At 38.0% G+C, this 16366-nt stretch overlaps 1 protein-coding gene across 5 annotated transcripts in view; it reads left to right on the forward strand.

Annotated features, from left to right (window-relative positions):
* SIK3 (SIK family kinase 3) overlaps positions 1-16366 on the forward strand; it is a 247332-nt gene that overhangs the window by 167687 nt on the left and 63279 nt on the right. For all 5 annotated transcript variants that reach the window (XR_012333315.1, XM_019941850.3, XM_019941852.3 and 2 more), the window contains exon 4: positions 4433-4594. Coding sequence is in view for 4 of the 5 variants with exons in the window: in XM_019941850.3 (XP_019797409.2) it covers positions 4433-4594 (162 nt within the window). In the remaining variant the exon portion in view is untranslated. The remainder of the gene's footprint in view (positions 1-4432; positions 4595-16366) is intronic.

The following is a 16366-nucleotide window of genomic DNA, read 5'->3' on the forward strand; positions in this document are numbered from 1 at the left end:
ATAGAACTGAGTGGCAAAGCAAAGAACTGCTAGCTGTGGTTAGCTTGGAATTGGCAGAAATCTTTCCAGGTAGCCACCTAAGCTTAGCACATGAGCCGCCTTTTTCCCATTCTAGACTGGGTTATTTCTTCATCATGTAAAATGAAAAGTTTCTGCCCTGTTGCTTGACCTGCTATCAGGGTATGTTCATTTTCAGCTAGTGTTTTGGATCTTAGATGTTGTAGACTTAGCAGACAAATGGAGACACTGTCTGTTTATAGTGGGAAAGTGACTTATTTTAAGAAATGTTGGCTTCCCACCGCTACCCCATTAGTGGCGTGCCTCTGACACTCCAGCAAGGCTGGTCTAGGGACGTTAAGACTGCCTTATGTGTATTTTTGCTCTTTGAAAGGTTAGAATCTAACTGTACCACAAGATATTTCTTCCTGAGTCAGATTGGGACAAAATTACAAACAGTGAATTTGAAGCAATTCACTGTGGAAAAAGCAGTGAACTCTGAAGCAAACTTTGTAAACGCTGGTGCTCTAAGACTTTTGAAACTTCAGAATTCATTCCCTCCGCTTCTAATGATATACTCCTCGTGAGGTGTATAAATCCCTTAGTGTCACTAACTACTTTTGATTTTGTGAGGAAGAGCAGATAAAAAAGATTACAGAAATCCAGTGCCAAGTTATTTATGGTGATTGGAAAGTGAGAAAGAGAACTTAGACTCCTTACTTTTTTCTTTTGTTGTTGTTTTGTTTTGTTTTTATTTCACAGGCTCCTCACTTTTGATAAGAACTTGAAAACAGGAGAACCGTTTTCTCCTTTTAATTGAAAGTCACCTCATCCTTGTCTGGGTTGAAATGGTTGAAGCTGTGATAGAGAAAAACTTTAAATTTGCCCCAGAGGTATAATGGCAACTAAATAGAGTAGTAGTTAATTGATGGTGAAAAGGGACTTACTCTGATGGAGTGAAGATTGGCTAGACTCAGGGGTGTGGATGGGGGGCTGGGGTCATGGTTGCAGGGTGGGGTGTTTGGGACTGGAGGTATGGGTGGCATCTTGCCCAGTATTTCGGAGAACTAGCTCACTAAACTGTCCAGAAGAAGCAGAACAACTCTTTAGAGTTCCTTGCAAGTGGGTTTATCCTGACAAGTTGCAGAATGTATTTTACTTTGAATGTTGAGTGGCTTGGGAGCTATTTGTTTCATTTGCCTTCTGAAATTACCCCAGTATGTATTCAAATGCTGTGAGTTTGTGTTAAGTCCAGGCTGGGCTACTGCTGCTCTGGGTTTCTTCGCTGAAAGTTAAATGTCATATTTGAACTTGAAGAATTTTTGCTGCCTGCCTATGGAGCACACATGAACATAAAGCAGCCATTTGTCAGCAGGCAGCTGAAAGGCAATTTCAGCAGGGACCAAAAACCGCTGCAGGCTGCTGGCTTCCTGGCACACCCACTAGACCCTGTAGGTTTACACTGAAAGCAAACTAACAGGGGCTGGAGGCGGGGGGGGGGGGGGGGGGGGGGGGGTGGTGGTGGTGGTAATAAGATGGGCAAAAATAAAAGCAGAGGCTAAAGTCTGAATGACATTGAGCCAGTATGAAGGTCCTGTATGTGGGGAAGAGCACAACGTTCCCAAAGAAGAAAGAACTTAAACATCAAACACAATGGCTAGTAAGAAACATCTGACGTTTGCAGGCAACACATTTTTTAAAAAAGTAAATTGTGTATCTTCTTTATATTCTTAGCTGTAGGGATACTGTAGGTATCTTTATGGAAAGTACTATATAGTTTAAGCCATTTTACCCAGTGTGCTATCACAAATACCTTGTAACCAGAACCGTGTAACAGTACAATTGGTGTATAATAATAATCACTTTCAAGCATTACAGAATCCTGAACAAAGATCCTTATGATCTATTAACCAAATGCTGACATAGTATTTGTGTAGTAATGAGTGGACCTTTTTAAAAAATAGCTTTTTAATGTCTTTGAAAGTTAAAATTATGTCATATATGTTAACTCTTAGTCAAAGTACAAGTTTATTCCCAAATATGCTATACTTTCTTTGGCCATAGCATGTAACAGAATTTATTTCTGTTTAGCAGATCAAGAGGTGGCAATATTGGCAGTATAAATGATTCATCCAAGGACAACCGATGTGTCATTGTAGAGATAAAACAGAACTAGGCTGCATTCTACCAGCTCCTGGCCTATGTAACATTTTTGAGAACTTTCCAATCATTTTAGGAAAACAAAGTACTTAGAAAATACAAAGAGGTTTTTTTAATAAAAGAAAATCACTTATTTTGGAAATTGCTAAATTAATCATTCTGTTGTATTTAAGAAGCACTTTGATGTGTTCTGGTAATTAGTATTTACTGCCAGATGAATGTCTCCTGGGCATTTTAATTAATGGGTGGCTTGGCCAAATGAGCTTCTGAGGGTAAACCTTCATAAGGGTTTATTTTTGTATTTCTCAAGAATAGCTGTCTCTTCAAAGCTCTTTAATTAGACAAGATTTAGCAGCTAAAGCACATTATTAGAATAATTAGGCCTTGGGTGAAGAGAAATAGTGGGTCAAAGGAGCAGGTACTGTTAGAGAGAATGGCCTCTTCAAGTGGAGCATGGTGTCCACATCTGATGGACATCCAATTCTTCAACAGCTTGTATTCACTCCCTGTCCCTAGTTGGGGACCTTGTGTTGTTTGAAATTCATTTGACAGATCTCACCAGAAGCCTAAACATACCAGAGTGTGAGCTCACTTATCACCACCTCTAAACTCCTGTAGAAAGCTGTATCCTAGTCCTTTTAACATCTAAGCTAAAGACTTCTTATTTTCTCTTTCTTTCTACCAAATTGGTGATCTTGGCCATAATAATGATTGTTTTTGAGGGAAATGCTTCAAAGATCTTATGTGTGGGTCATTGATAACTCTAACAATTATAACAACTCCTTTGAGGGGTCTTTCTTAATAATTTAAATAAACTACTTATAACGTTGTTAAAATTACTAATGTATTTGGTCTCCAAAGTTTAATGTCCGTTGTGGTCAGAATGTACTTTGAATTATTTGAAAATCTGATATGTGGGTGGATTGTCATTTTGCCCCCTTCTTCAAACCACCCCCACTCCATTTCGTGTCCTAAACTGTTAATCTTGTCAGTCATTACTGGTGCATATGTTTTATCTCAAAGTTCTTCTTTGTGATGAAGAAAAGATTCACCTGACTTGTCCCATGGGGGATGGAGATGGTGCCAAAACAATTGGGTAGTATTACTGAAAGTACTATTAAAAAACAAAAAATAATACACTTATATTGTCTAATTTTCCACTTTCCCACTATCTCAGGTTGCTTATGATGGCAAATGTGTCTTTTTTCCAGCTAGATCAGTTGATTTAAGGATAGTGCTGATGAGCTATTACAGATTTCAAACAGAGCAAACTGTGTCACTGACATTTCTGATGCCATCAGCTGTCGTGATCCGTATATGCTGTCAGATGAAGAACTGGGTTAAAGATATGTATGTCATTGGTTCAATATAACCGTACTTCCACTATTAGAAAAGTGTTATAGAACTTATGACATTGATTATATGTCAATCAATTCCTTTTTAAATATAGAGGATAGCCTGATTTATAGAATTACAAAGTTAATCACATGTAAATTCTTTTGTTATACCTTAGTGACATAGCCAATGAAATTATTTCATTTAAAGTGGTAGAAACTCACATGGTTTTCTATTGATGTTATCTGTAAAAATTAATAACATAGTTTTAAAAATATTTGGTAAGCACAGTAAATGCAAATGTAAAGATGCAGGCATATTACTGTGCATTCCAGATAATAGTCACCAAATAAGTACATTTTTATGTCAAACTGTAAACCTTTGAGAAAGCAGAAGAGATATTAGCCTAAACAGAATCCTATATAAAGCAGGTTTTCCCCTCTCAGCAATGACTAATTTCTGTCTATTCTTTCCTAAAGTGATTGATTATTGTGACTCTGCTTTTTGACTCACCCTTTAGCACAGGAAATATTGCTGATACTTATCTTCATGTGCATGTTTGCTGTGTATCTTCATGTGCATGTTTGCTGTATAATCTTTTGCAACGGAGATATGCACAGGAAGGTGTTGAGTGTTACAATCCTTGAAGAAAACCATTATGTGCATCCCTCACAGCTCTTCCTTCCTTATGGTAGGGCGAGTGTATTCTTATGCATATGTATGTGTAATGGGATTTATACTTAACGAAGTTTGGGTGCTCATTACTAATGAATTTTTATAGATACAAATCAGGACTGTAAGTGTATTGTTTTCCATTTGTTTGTTTTACTTCTTTGACTCATTCATTTGCTGGGCCCACTTGTATCACTCCTTCTGTCTACCTCTTGAAATTATACCACTGTCCCAAAACAAGAACTGATGGTATTCTTCTTCGCCGCAGACCACCTGGTGGCCCATGGCAGAATGGCAGAAAAGGAGGCCCGTCGGAAGTTCAAACAGATTGTCGCAGCTGTCTATTTTTGTCACTGTCGGAATATTGTTCATCGTGATCTAAAAGCTGAAAATTTGCTACTGGATGCCAATCTGAATATCAAAATAGCAGGTGAGAAGTATGCTGAGGATGTGAAATAGGAGTGAAGCAGCTTTTCCTTCAAGGTTCTTAAAGCAAGGGATTATCTGTTTTATCTATTCAGAAAGAAGTATTATAAAAAGGATTTTTGTGTGTGTGTGGCTTGAAAATTACTAAGCTTTCAAAATACATTGATGCTATTTTTTTATGTAGTTTGGGATGCAACTGGGTTGGGAAGAAAGAAGAAAAAGTAATTTTTGAATAAGGAATAAAATATAGAATAAATTAGTAAAAAAAAAAACTGATAAAATTGTGTGCCTTCTCACCTTCACTTGAGAAGGTTGATTTGTGTCACTGCTGATATAGAGCATGCTTATTCTTAAGACTGTGGTTTTATGATCATTTAAGAAGAATAGATCTTACAGTGGTTTAAAGGCAGTCCATCTCTTTTTATCCTCAAATTTCATTCATCTGCTCATCTGACAGTGCCTAAAAAAGCACTTTTCACTGCCTCACTCTACTCATACTTCAATTGTAGTAAACTGTCAGCATTTGCCTAACCAATACAAGCTCACCACCTATTGATAGAAGAAAGTGACTGCAGTTTATATAGAAACTATAAATATGAAAATAAACCATTTTTGTTTTTCTGACAGTTTTTGGTATTGCACTGTATGTCCCTCGTCTTCCAGATAAAAAAGGACTGGAATCTCATATAGAAAACAGAACTTTAGCTAGAATATAACTGTCTTGAAAAGCCTAGGTAAGAAGCAATTCTGAAGATTCCCTCCTTAACTGGGTGGGAACTGAGAGTTCAAATATATATTATATTATAGGTCAAAGTACCTATGTGAACCCTTGTAGGTTGTTGATTCTTCTGACAGTGTCTTTTGTGTACATAACTGCTCACTTGCCAGGCTCTACTTTTACATCCTCGGAATGTCACCTAGCCTTTTGTTTATCTAAGTTGGGCTGATTAGAACTTTTATAGTTGTAAGCTCTTTGAGTTCTGTATTTGCTCAGTACGTAGTAGACAGGAATTAGAAGCTTTCTTTATCTTACGTGAAATCATGTTTTTCCTTTGCCCTGACGTCTGGTTTATATTCTCTAAAGCTCTCTAGATGCTGACAGTGCTCACGAGGGTGGGTAGGGTGGAAAGGCCTGACAATTGCAAACCCTCTTTTGTAATTATTCATTGTAGTTTCAATTAAATTAATGGTAATAACACCTACTAAGCTTCACAATCCCTAAAAGTATAATAAAATGTGTTATCTATTGTTGCTGTAACAAATTACCACACACTTAGTGGCTTGAAACACTACAAGTTTATCTTATAGTTCTGGAGGTCAGAAATCTGAAATGAATCCTGTGGGGCTGAAACCAAGGTATTGGTGGAACTGGTTCCATCTGGAGGCTTTGGAGGATTCATCTCCTTGCCTTTTTCAGCTCATGGAGGCCTCCTGCGTTCCTTGGCTCCAGGCCTTACATCACACTTCCACCTCCTGCTTCCATTGTCACATCTCCCACTCCTAATCTGATCCTCTTACTTCCCTCTTGTAAGGACCCTTGTGATTACGTTGGGCCCTCCTGGATGAACCAGGATGGTCTCTCCAGCTCAAGATCCTTAACCTAACCACATCTGCAAAAGAAGATAACACATCCACAAGTTCCATGGATTAGGGCAAGGATGTCTTTGAAGGGCTGTTATTCAGCCTACCACAAATGTTACTGTAGGGTTCTTTGGATTTTTGATTAGGGTAGTGAGTTAAAAGAAGGCCCTCAGGGCTTCCCTGGTGGCGCAGTGGTTGAAAGTCCATCAGCCGATGCAGGGGACACGGGTTTGTGTCCCGGTCCGGGAAGATCCCACATACCGCGGAGCGGCTGGGTCCGTGAGCCATGGCCGCTGAGCCTGCTAGTCCGGAGCCTGTGCTCCTCAACGGGAGAGGCCACAACAGTGAGAGGCCCGCGTACCACAAAAAAAAAAAAAAAAAAAAAAAAGAAGGCCCTCTTTTTCTGCTACAGTCTTAGTCTACCTTCACTGACCAAAGACTAAGAAAAAGTTTTTATGCTTCCTTGGTTCTTGATTTTGAATTTAGAATCATTTTGATTTAGTTAAGGGAAATTTGTACGGCTTTTAGTTTTTGCATTGAGAAGCCAAGTTTGAAAAGCAGGGGTTGGTGATAATTGAATTTAGAAACTCTACTGACAAATATTTGGGTAAGGAGATTTTTAAATACTTTCCTTTGTTAATGGTTAAAAACAAACCCATGCAGTCACAAGATGAGTCTCTACCTGTTGGTGTGTAATTACAGACTCCTAGGGGTCCTGACAGCCAGCCTTGGGCTCTCTGTGTATTAATGCATATATTTTGTCAAGATTTTTATTTCATTAACCTAAAGTCTGCATTTTTATTATTTGTTTTCAGAGCAAAGCAAAGACTAAATGAGCGCCCCTAGCTTTGTGCTCTGCTACAGCATCTGACATTGTCTTTGTTTGCATTCTTTCCTACATGCTGTCATTACTCAGTTTCTCAGTCATTGCCTGAACTTCCCTTCCTACACATAAATTGGATAGAATACCCGTTCTCATCAGCCAGGCCTTCTTTGAACTTAATGGACCAGTGGGAGGAACGCTTCTAGTTGAAGCTGACTACAGCATGACTAATTTTAGAGAGGTAGGTTGGATGGTTCTGATGGGATAAGTTCAGATAAGTAATGAAATCAACTTTTTATTCTGAAAGCTAAAAGTAACTTTCAGATCCCTGATCTTTTCAGTAGTCTTTTTGATGAATTATTATAAATCTCAGTAAGAAAGAACTACTGTATATGAAAGAAACACATGAGAGAGAAAAGAGGGTTTTTTTATTTTATTTAAAATATTGTTAGTCTTAAGTACCTCATTTTAAAAATCATCGTATATGTTATAGTAGCAAATTAACTTGGAATTAATAAAAATTCAGATCAGGAAATTTAAGGAATTCATGTTTTCCTTATCCAATATTTACCTAGTGGTTTCGATGAAAAGATTATGCATCCTGTTCAAAAGTAGATGAATAAGTTGTTCTGGGGATGTTTGTGTTTACAGGAATTTATGTTTACTTTTTGTATGAAGTAATGTGACAATTTACATGTAATACTTGGTACTACTATAAAAATCTAGCTATTATAAAAGCCCATGTTAGCCCTCTTCAAGTGAATATGTGTTCCCAGGACACGAGAGATAAGTTTCAGTTACAGATATTAAAAGATTCAACATCATTCCATTGTTTAAGAGTTTTTGTGATTAAATTCTTACCTATGAATTTTTGTTCTAGTGCTAGTTCTAGAGAGAATGAAGCTCAGGTGAATAGTTTGGTTTTTTTTTTTTCTGGTTTTAATGCTTTCTTCTTAATGCTGGTCACAAACCTATCTTCTGTAGAATTATTTGAAAGATGTTTCTATCATTAGTAATCCAGCATAAGCATTGATTGTTTTCAGAATAAAGAATTTTATTTCTGAAAGGCACAGTTGCCAAGTCTGGAACGAAGAATTTGTAGTGGCTATCTGTAATCTTCACTGTTCTTAACAAAGGCTTTTTGCTCCGGTATCACTGGACAGAAAAAAGAAGGCTCAGAACATGACTCCCGCCCTCAAGAATTTACAGTCTATGTGGGCAGCAAATGCTTAGAGCTTTGAAAAGTTAAATAACACCAAAATTATGCTTTACATATATAAGAAGTACTTTGCAAAGCATTTTCACGTATATCATTTAATTTCAACATATTTGGCATGCAAATATGTCTTGCTTAGAAAACACTAGAGTTTCCAAAACACCTTTAACTTGCTAAACGTTTGAATTTCTTATAAAGAGCACTCGTGCAAATCGCTTTCATGTAGAGAATTCAACGCTGGGAAAAGAATAGGGTTCTTGGTCTCTAACCTTTCACTTTGTGCCTCAGATGTGTGAGGATCCACAAAGGAGCAGATTCAGGATGGAGGAGGCACAACATGGCTCTCTTAGCACATCGGTTGTATCCCTGGGTGACAGCATGGCCAACAGCTACCAAACTGCAGTTTGATACAATAGGAGAGATGTTACAGAGCACATCATGATTCATTATCACGTTAATTGTATAGTCCGGTCACCACAGGAGTTCAGAGGATGGAGAAACCACTTTAGTTTGCAGAATTTCATTAGATTACAGATGCCACAGGGACTGTAAGCATATCCCATTTATTGTACCTGTTGTATAGTAGGTGCTCAATAACTTTGTTGATCTGAACTTTACATAGTGGTGATGAGGACAGAAACACCCTTTTGAGAATATAGCACTTGAGGTGAGTCTTAAAGGATGAATAGAACTCGTTAAGGATAGGTGTCAAGGAGAGAATGCCAGTAGGATTAGTCAGTAAGCAAATGTTAGTAAAGCACCTGCTGTGTGCAGACATTGGGAATACAGCAGCGATTAAAATAGTCCCTTGGAACTAATGTTCTGATGGGGAAAGATAGACAGTAAACACATAAACAAGCTCTCATAAGGGCTGTGAAAATGGTAATATCGGGTAGTCTGATAGAACGACTTGTGAGAGGATAACGAGGATAGTCAGAGCCTTCCAAACAGAAGGAAGAGCAAGGCAAAGGCCTGCGAGAGGTGAATTCAGCATATTTAGGGGGTAAGAGAAAGTTTAGCATGGCTGAGGATAATAAATAAGGCCGGGAGTGGAAAGATGGGATGAGAGAGCTGGCAAGGGCCAGTTCGCCTGGGGACCTGTGCACATGGTGAGGATTTGGGGCTTTATTTTGGTTACAGTGGGAAGCTGAGTTGGAGAAGCATGGGCAGCAGTAGAATGCACACAGCATATCTGCAGAAAAGCTTGGTGAGAGGGAAGGATCGAGGAGTCATGCCTGAGAAGGCAGGAAGGGGAGGTATTTGTACTAAATTGTGAAATTGTTTGAATACCAGGCTTAATAAATCAGATTCAGGGTGGATAAGGAAAAAAGGGTGGGAGTAGGGAGAGGGGACAGGAAAGCAATACGAAGATCAGTTAAAAGGCTGTGAAATGGTAAAATCCTGCATACGGGTGGTGGCAGTGGATGTGGGAAGGAAGAAAAGGGCAACAAATACAAGAGATGTGAGCAGAGGAGGAATTTCTGGGACTGGGTAACCAGTCACATCTCTGGGCCAGGAAGAGGGAACTTCCAGTCAGAGATATGTTTAGAAATAGAGAAATCAGATTTTCTTATTGATGGATTATATTAAGCTGTCAAACTGGTGTTGCCTTATTTTTAATGGTTGATGTACTGCTATTCAAAAGGAATTTTAATTCTTGTCCTTAAAAATTTACTAGAGAAATTTCTGTATTTATAAAAGATTGCCTAAATGTAGCTGGCTTACTCCCTGAAGCAAAGTTATTTGAAATACTCAGACGTTATGAGAATGTTTTGAAAATTGTGGAAACTTTTTTTTTTTAACCTAAGGAAGTTGGAAACTTTTTTCTTTAAATGTCGACTCCCAGAATGGCCTCCATGAGATGGTTTCCACTCCGGTGTTATTGTTTTAGTTGGCAATCAGTAGACAGCAAAGATCTGAAGTTCAGCTACAGCAAAGCCAATATTTTGGAAAGAATTTCCACAGTGCATGGATTTGAGGTACTGTGGAAATTTTTGACCTTTAATGCAGTGAGATCTAGACTACTTCATTTTTTAAAAGTGAGAAACTAAAACATTTGGTAAGTCTATTGACCTTTCACCGCCAGTATGAATATGCTAAGATACAGTCATATCTGTATCTCAAAACAAAGGTTGGAAGCCTTGGATTTCTGAGGCCCCTTCCATAGTCTGGTGATTGAGAATGTCCCTGACAGGTCACAAAAAGTAGTTACGAATATTCATCGTGTCAATCCCAAATTTTATGTCATTATCCTAACACCCTTTGTTTAGGTAATCTTTCAGTACGCCTCCCTGATTGATGGGTAGTAAATTGAGACCCAGAGAGGCCATGTGACTTTCCCAAATTCGGGCCCTAGTAGAGCCTAGGAATCATAACGCCTCACCCTTGTGCTCTCACCCTGAAATGGTATAGGACCCTCAACTAGCAGGGGCTAAGGAACTTTAACGTATATTGACCCTTGGGAAAATGGAGTTTGGAAAATTCTCTCTTCTGAATCCTATTCCTAAGACTGGAGCTTTTACAAATGAAAAATTAATGTACCTTCATTAAAAAGGCATTTCAGGTACACATAGTTGACACACATGGCACATGAAAAAATGCTCAACATCGCTAATTATTAGAGAAACGCAAATCAAAACTGCAATGAGGTACCACCTCACACCAGTCAGAATGGCCATCATTAAAAAGTCTGCAGATAACCAGTGCTGGAGAGGGTTTGGAGAAAGGGGAACCCTCCTGCACTGTTGGTGGGAATGTAAATTGGTACAGCCGCTATGGAAAACAGTGTGGAGGTTCCTCAAAAAACTAAAAATAGAGTTACCATATGATCCAGCAATCCCACTCCTGGGCTTACATCTAGACAAAACTATGATGCGAAAAGATACATGCACCCCACAGGACAGGAATAAAGGCGCAGACATAGAGAATGGACTTGAGGACATGGAGAGCGGGAAGGGTAAGCTTGGATGAAGTGAGAGGGTGGCATGGACATATATATGCTACCAAATGTGAAATAGATAGCTAGTGGGAGGCAGCCGCATGGCACAGGGAGATCAGCTCGGTGCTTTGTGTCCACCTAGAGGGGTGGGATAGGGAGGGTGGGAGGGAGACGCAAGAGGGAGGAGATATAGGGATATATGTATATGTATAGCTGTTTCACTTTGTTATACAGCAGAAACTAACACACCATTGTAAAGCAATTATACTCCAAAAAAGATGTTTAAAAAAAAAAGAAAAGAAAAGATACATGCACCCCAGTGTTCATAGCAGCACTATTTACAATAGCCTAGACGTGGAAGCAACCTAAATGTCCATCGACAGCTGAATGGATAGGAAAGATGTGGTATATATATATATATATATACTGGAATACTGCTCAGCCATTTAAAAAAAGTAAAATAATGCCATTTTCAGCAACATGGATGGACCTAGAGATTATCATGCTAAGTGAAGTAAGTCAGGAAGAGGAAGACAAATACCATATGATGTCACTTATATGTGAAATCTAAAATATGACACAAATGAACTTATCTATGAAACAGAAACAGACTCACAGACATAGAGAACAGACTTGTGGTTGCCAAGGGGGAGGGGGCTGAGGGGAGGGATGGATTGGGAGTTTGGGTTTAGCAGATGAAAACGATTATATATAAAATGGATAAACAACAAGGTTCTACTGTATAGACAGAGAAGTATGTTTGATATCCTGTAATACACCATAATGGAAAAAGAAAAAACAAGAAATAAAGTGAATATAACTATTTAATATTTTTTAAATGACAAGATTTTGTTTTATTTTTTTATGACTGAATAATATTCCACTGTATACATATACTACATTTTAAAATCCATTCATCTGTCAATGGACACTGAGGTTGTTTCCATATCTTGGCTATTGTAAATAATGCTGCGATGAACATGAGCATGCAGATGTCTTTTTGAATTAGTGCTTTCATTTTCTTTTCTTTTTTTTTTTTTTGGCCACGTCACGCGGCTTATGGGATTTTATTTCCCCAACCAGGGATCAAACTTGGGCTCTCAGCACTGAGAGCAAGGAGTCCTAACCACTGAACTGCCTGGGAATTCCCAGTGCTTTCATTTTCTTTAGATCAATACCTAGAAGTGGAATTGCTGGATCATATGGTAGTTCTCTTTTTAATTTTTTGAGGAACCTCTATACTGTTTTTCATAGTGGCTGCACCAGTAAACATTCCCACCAACAGTGCACAAGAGTTCCCTTTTCTCCACACCCTCACCAATATTTGTTACTTCTTGTCTTCTTGGTAATAGCCATTCTAACAGGTGTTTTGATTTGCATTTCCCTGGTGATTAGTGATGTTAAGCATCTTTTTATGTACCTCTTGGCCATCTGCATGTCTTCTTTGGAAAAATGTCTATTCAGATCTTCTGTCCATTTAAAAAATTGAATTGTTTTTTTGCTACTGAGTTGTATGAGTTTTTTTATGTATTTTGGATATTAACCCCTCATCAGATATATGATTTGCAAATATTTTCTCCTATTCAGTAGGTTGCCTTTTCATTTTGTTGATAAATATTATTTATAATGAACTTTTAAGTCAATTTTAATAATGTACTAATATAAAATATTTTACTTAAATTACTTCTTTATCATAAATCACATAAAAATGACAAAGTTTTTTTTTTTTTTTTGACAAAGTTATTTTAAAAATTTCTTTCTTGCAAGGTTTTTAGGATAATATATTCCTTTGAAAGAAGTTTGAGAGTCAGAAAAGTTGGAAAATACCGAGTACTTGTACAATTAAATAGGTTAGTTTTCTTAACATTCTAGTCCAAATATGACCTTGATCTTTTTAATCAGATTGAGAGATTCTCTGAGCTCTTGATAGACTCTTTTTCAGGAAAGCCTTTCTCCTCTATTATATACCAATTGCCCCTAAACTTTTGCTTAAAACTCAATTTATGCATATAATTATATTGTTAGATGTGTGATTATGTTGTTTGCCCCTTGATGCACTAATGGTCCCTCAGAAACTTGGGGCGTATCCTACTCCTGTTAGTATATTTACACCTTACCTTTTAGGTGGGTTACTGTTCAGATGTTTCCTCTCATTTGAGTTATGTTTATTCTATTCTGTTAGGCTTAACCTAAGATGGTATTTTCTTGCCTGCTTAGTTTCTAGGTGACAACTGAGAATCTTATATGTGATCGTACCTTCTTTTCTCCAAAAGTAGCCTTCTGCTTATCAGACCATATGCCTTAATTTTTAATTTGGAAAATATTATTGTTATACCTATATACTGTATTTCCATTTGGTATCTTTAGTTTCTGTTGAGAAGTTAAGGGGACCTTGATTCATTATGGTCCATAAAAGGCACACTAAAAATTTGTATAGTGTGCTCACCTATCAGGATTAGAAACTTACTTGATTGAATGATTGGACTATTATTTTTCTAAGTGATATGAATCACTTTAGAATCATAATTGCAATAGTATGCATTAACGTTTTCAAGAATTCCAGTGAATATTGTTTGTAGGTCTTATAGAAAAGGTCTTATTATAACCTTTTCCTTTATACATCTACTCAATACTGAGTTTGATTAAAAGATCCCGTGTTGGTGAGGGGTTTTTGCCTTTCCTGAGAAGGGTTGGGGTAGTGCTATCTATGTTAAGAGTGGAGGGGATTTGTTTATTACCTCATTTAAAAATAGCTGAGTTCAGTGATCCTAACTGCTAAGATATTTTTAAAACTTTGGGGGCAAATACATGTCATTCATTGAAAATACCAATGTAATGCTGCTCCAGCATTTTTGTTTTTAAACTTTCATTTTCCACGGAGGTAGTCATCATGCTGTATGATACACAGTGCTCAGAAGTTGTGGAGGGTCAGGAGATTGCTAAGATTAAGTGATAGCTGTGTAAGAGCCCTGTATATGGTGCAATAGTAGGAGCTGCAACAGAATGGTCCTCTAATACCTAACGCATTACCAAGAAGGTACATATATTCTTTCAACCTCCTGAATATTACCTGTCCCCTCCTCCAATTCTGACCTCCCCTGGTTTCTTAAACTAAACCAAATGCCCCCCTTCCCAGATAAGCTGATTACTTGATTTTTTTTTTTTTTTTCCCATGAAGGAATTTCTCTTGAGTATAAATGCTCAGGCTGTGAGTCAGTAGTTTTTGGCATTACTTCTCTATTAGCTCCTAGTTAGGAAGTTCAGCCAAAGGTTGAAGGGATTGCTAAACACTTCAGGACTTCCCAGACCCATTTTTAAGAGCAAACTAATATTGAGACTCCTGGGAACTTTGAAACTCATCCTTTGTCACTACCAATATTTTGAGATTCACACAGTTGACTCTTGTGTTCAAATCCAAATAAAGCTTTTGGGTCACATGATTTCTAGGCTAGTAATATTGTGTAGGAAAAACAAGGTTAGTTCCTCTTCCGTGTCATGTTCTATCTTAACAGTCCATATAACGGTCTAAATCCTGTTTATAAAGTGTTCTTTTACAGGTCTTGATCTTTGATTTGTCAATTCATTTCTAGCTAGAATACCTGACAGCTTGTGGCCCACACCCCGTACTTATTAGTCCACTGAGAAGTTAATCAGGGCCCTAAATTATTTCTATTCTTGATCTTTGTCTTTACTTGCAAGTGCAGCATTGGGGTTATGAGTCCTCAGAAGCTTTCAGATTTTAAAACAGGAAGGGGGCTTCCCTCGTGGCGCAGTGGTTGAAAGTCTGCCTGCCGATGCAGGGGATATGGGTTCGTGCCCCGGTCTGGGAAGATCCCACATGCCGCGGAGCGGCTGGGCCCATGAGCCATGGCCGCTGAGCCTGCGTGTCCAGAGCCTGTGATCCGCAACGGGAGAAGCCACAACAGTGAGAGGCCCGCGTACCGCAAAAACAAAACAAAACAAAACAAACAGGAAGGATCTTGTCTCGGTATTTTCTGGTGAGGTGGTTTATTTAGGATAAGTAATTATTTTCCCACTTCACGTTTTTCCTCTGCCCCGTACTTCCAAGCTTACTTATCACAACGAGGAAGTGAAATGAAGCACAAGTTACTCCTGAAGGGGTTGGCTGCCACTTGTAGCTGTACTACTGTACCACCTTCACAGACACTGTGAACATTTGGAACTGGCTGCAGGCTGCGCCTAATCTGTTATATCTGCTTCGGGTTGCTCCTTGGTCAGCCAAAAAAGAAGTCAAGGGTATTACTCTGAGGTGGTGGACCAAGTAAGAAAATTTCCTCTTGCAGTTGTCCTGATTTTTAAATTCGTGCCACCCATTCCCTCTTTCCCCTTGCCGCATAGACATACCCAGTTGTTGATATACTTAACTTTTAGGGCTACAGTATCACTGCCAGGTATAGCCCCAGCCTCCTGATCTTGCCTAGAACAAAGGATTTCAAGTCTCAAAATGGATAGTAAAGCTCTGGTATTTAAACCATCCCTAGAAGACAGACATATGGTTCCAATTAGTCTGCTGCTCTGTATTAAGGGGATGTAAGATACCATTCTAGCCTGCAGACAAATGCTAACCAACCAGGGTGTTGGGGGTTGGAAAAGAGACCTAACAAATTATGTTAGGAGCCACTTATGAGTGGAGAAATAAATGACCGTAGGCCACATGAAGAGAACAACTCCACCCATATGGCTTCTGTTGTGTGGGTGTGAGTATTCACTTCAACCAGTTTCTTCTCTTGTTTCTCCCTTTCCTTCTGTAACTCTTCAGAATATTCATCATTTTAATGTTGATTCTGTAGGTCATAATTTTTTTCCTGTTGCCAATAAATAAAGAGGAAGGGATATAAAGTATCTTTATGGCATCTTTGTACCTGAGAATTTTCTGAAACTAACTGCTCAGTGTTTTAGTTCTTATTATTCAAGTCTTTATTTTTAAAACAAAAATTTTTAATACAGAATAATAAAGCAATAATATAAGCATACTATAGGAAATTTAAAGAACAACAAAAGATTTTTAAGTACTCAAACTGGAATCTCACCTCCAAAACTTACCATTTTGAACGCATTTTTTTTTCTATGCATGCTTTTTTATAATTATAGTCACTGTATGTACAATTTTACGTGTAGTTTTTATCCTTTATGGTAAATATTTTCCCTATGCTGTTCTATGTAATCATTTTTAATGATTGCATATCAAATAGATATA

This window comes from Tursiops truncatus, chromosome 8 (assembly GCF_011762595.2).
Source record: "Tursiops truncatus isolate mTurTru1 chromosome 8, mTurTru1.mat.Y, whole genome shotgun sequence".
Taxonomy (NCBI): domain Eukaryota; kingdom Metazoa; phylum Chordata; class Mammalia; order Artiodactyla; family Delphinidae; genus Tursiops; species Tursiops truncatus.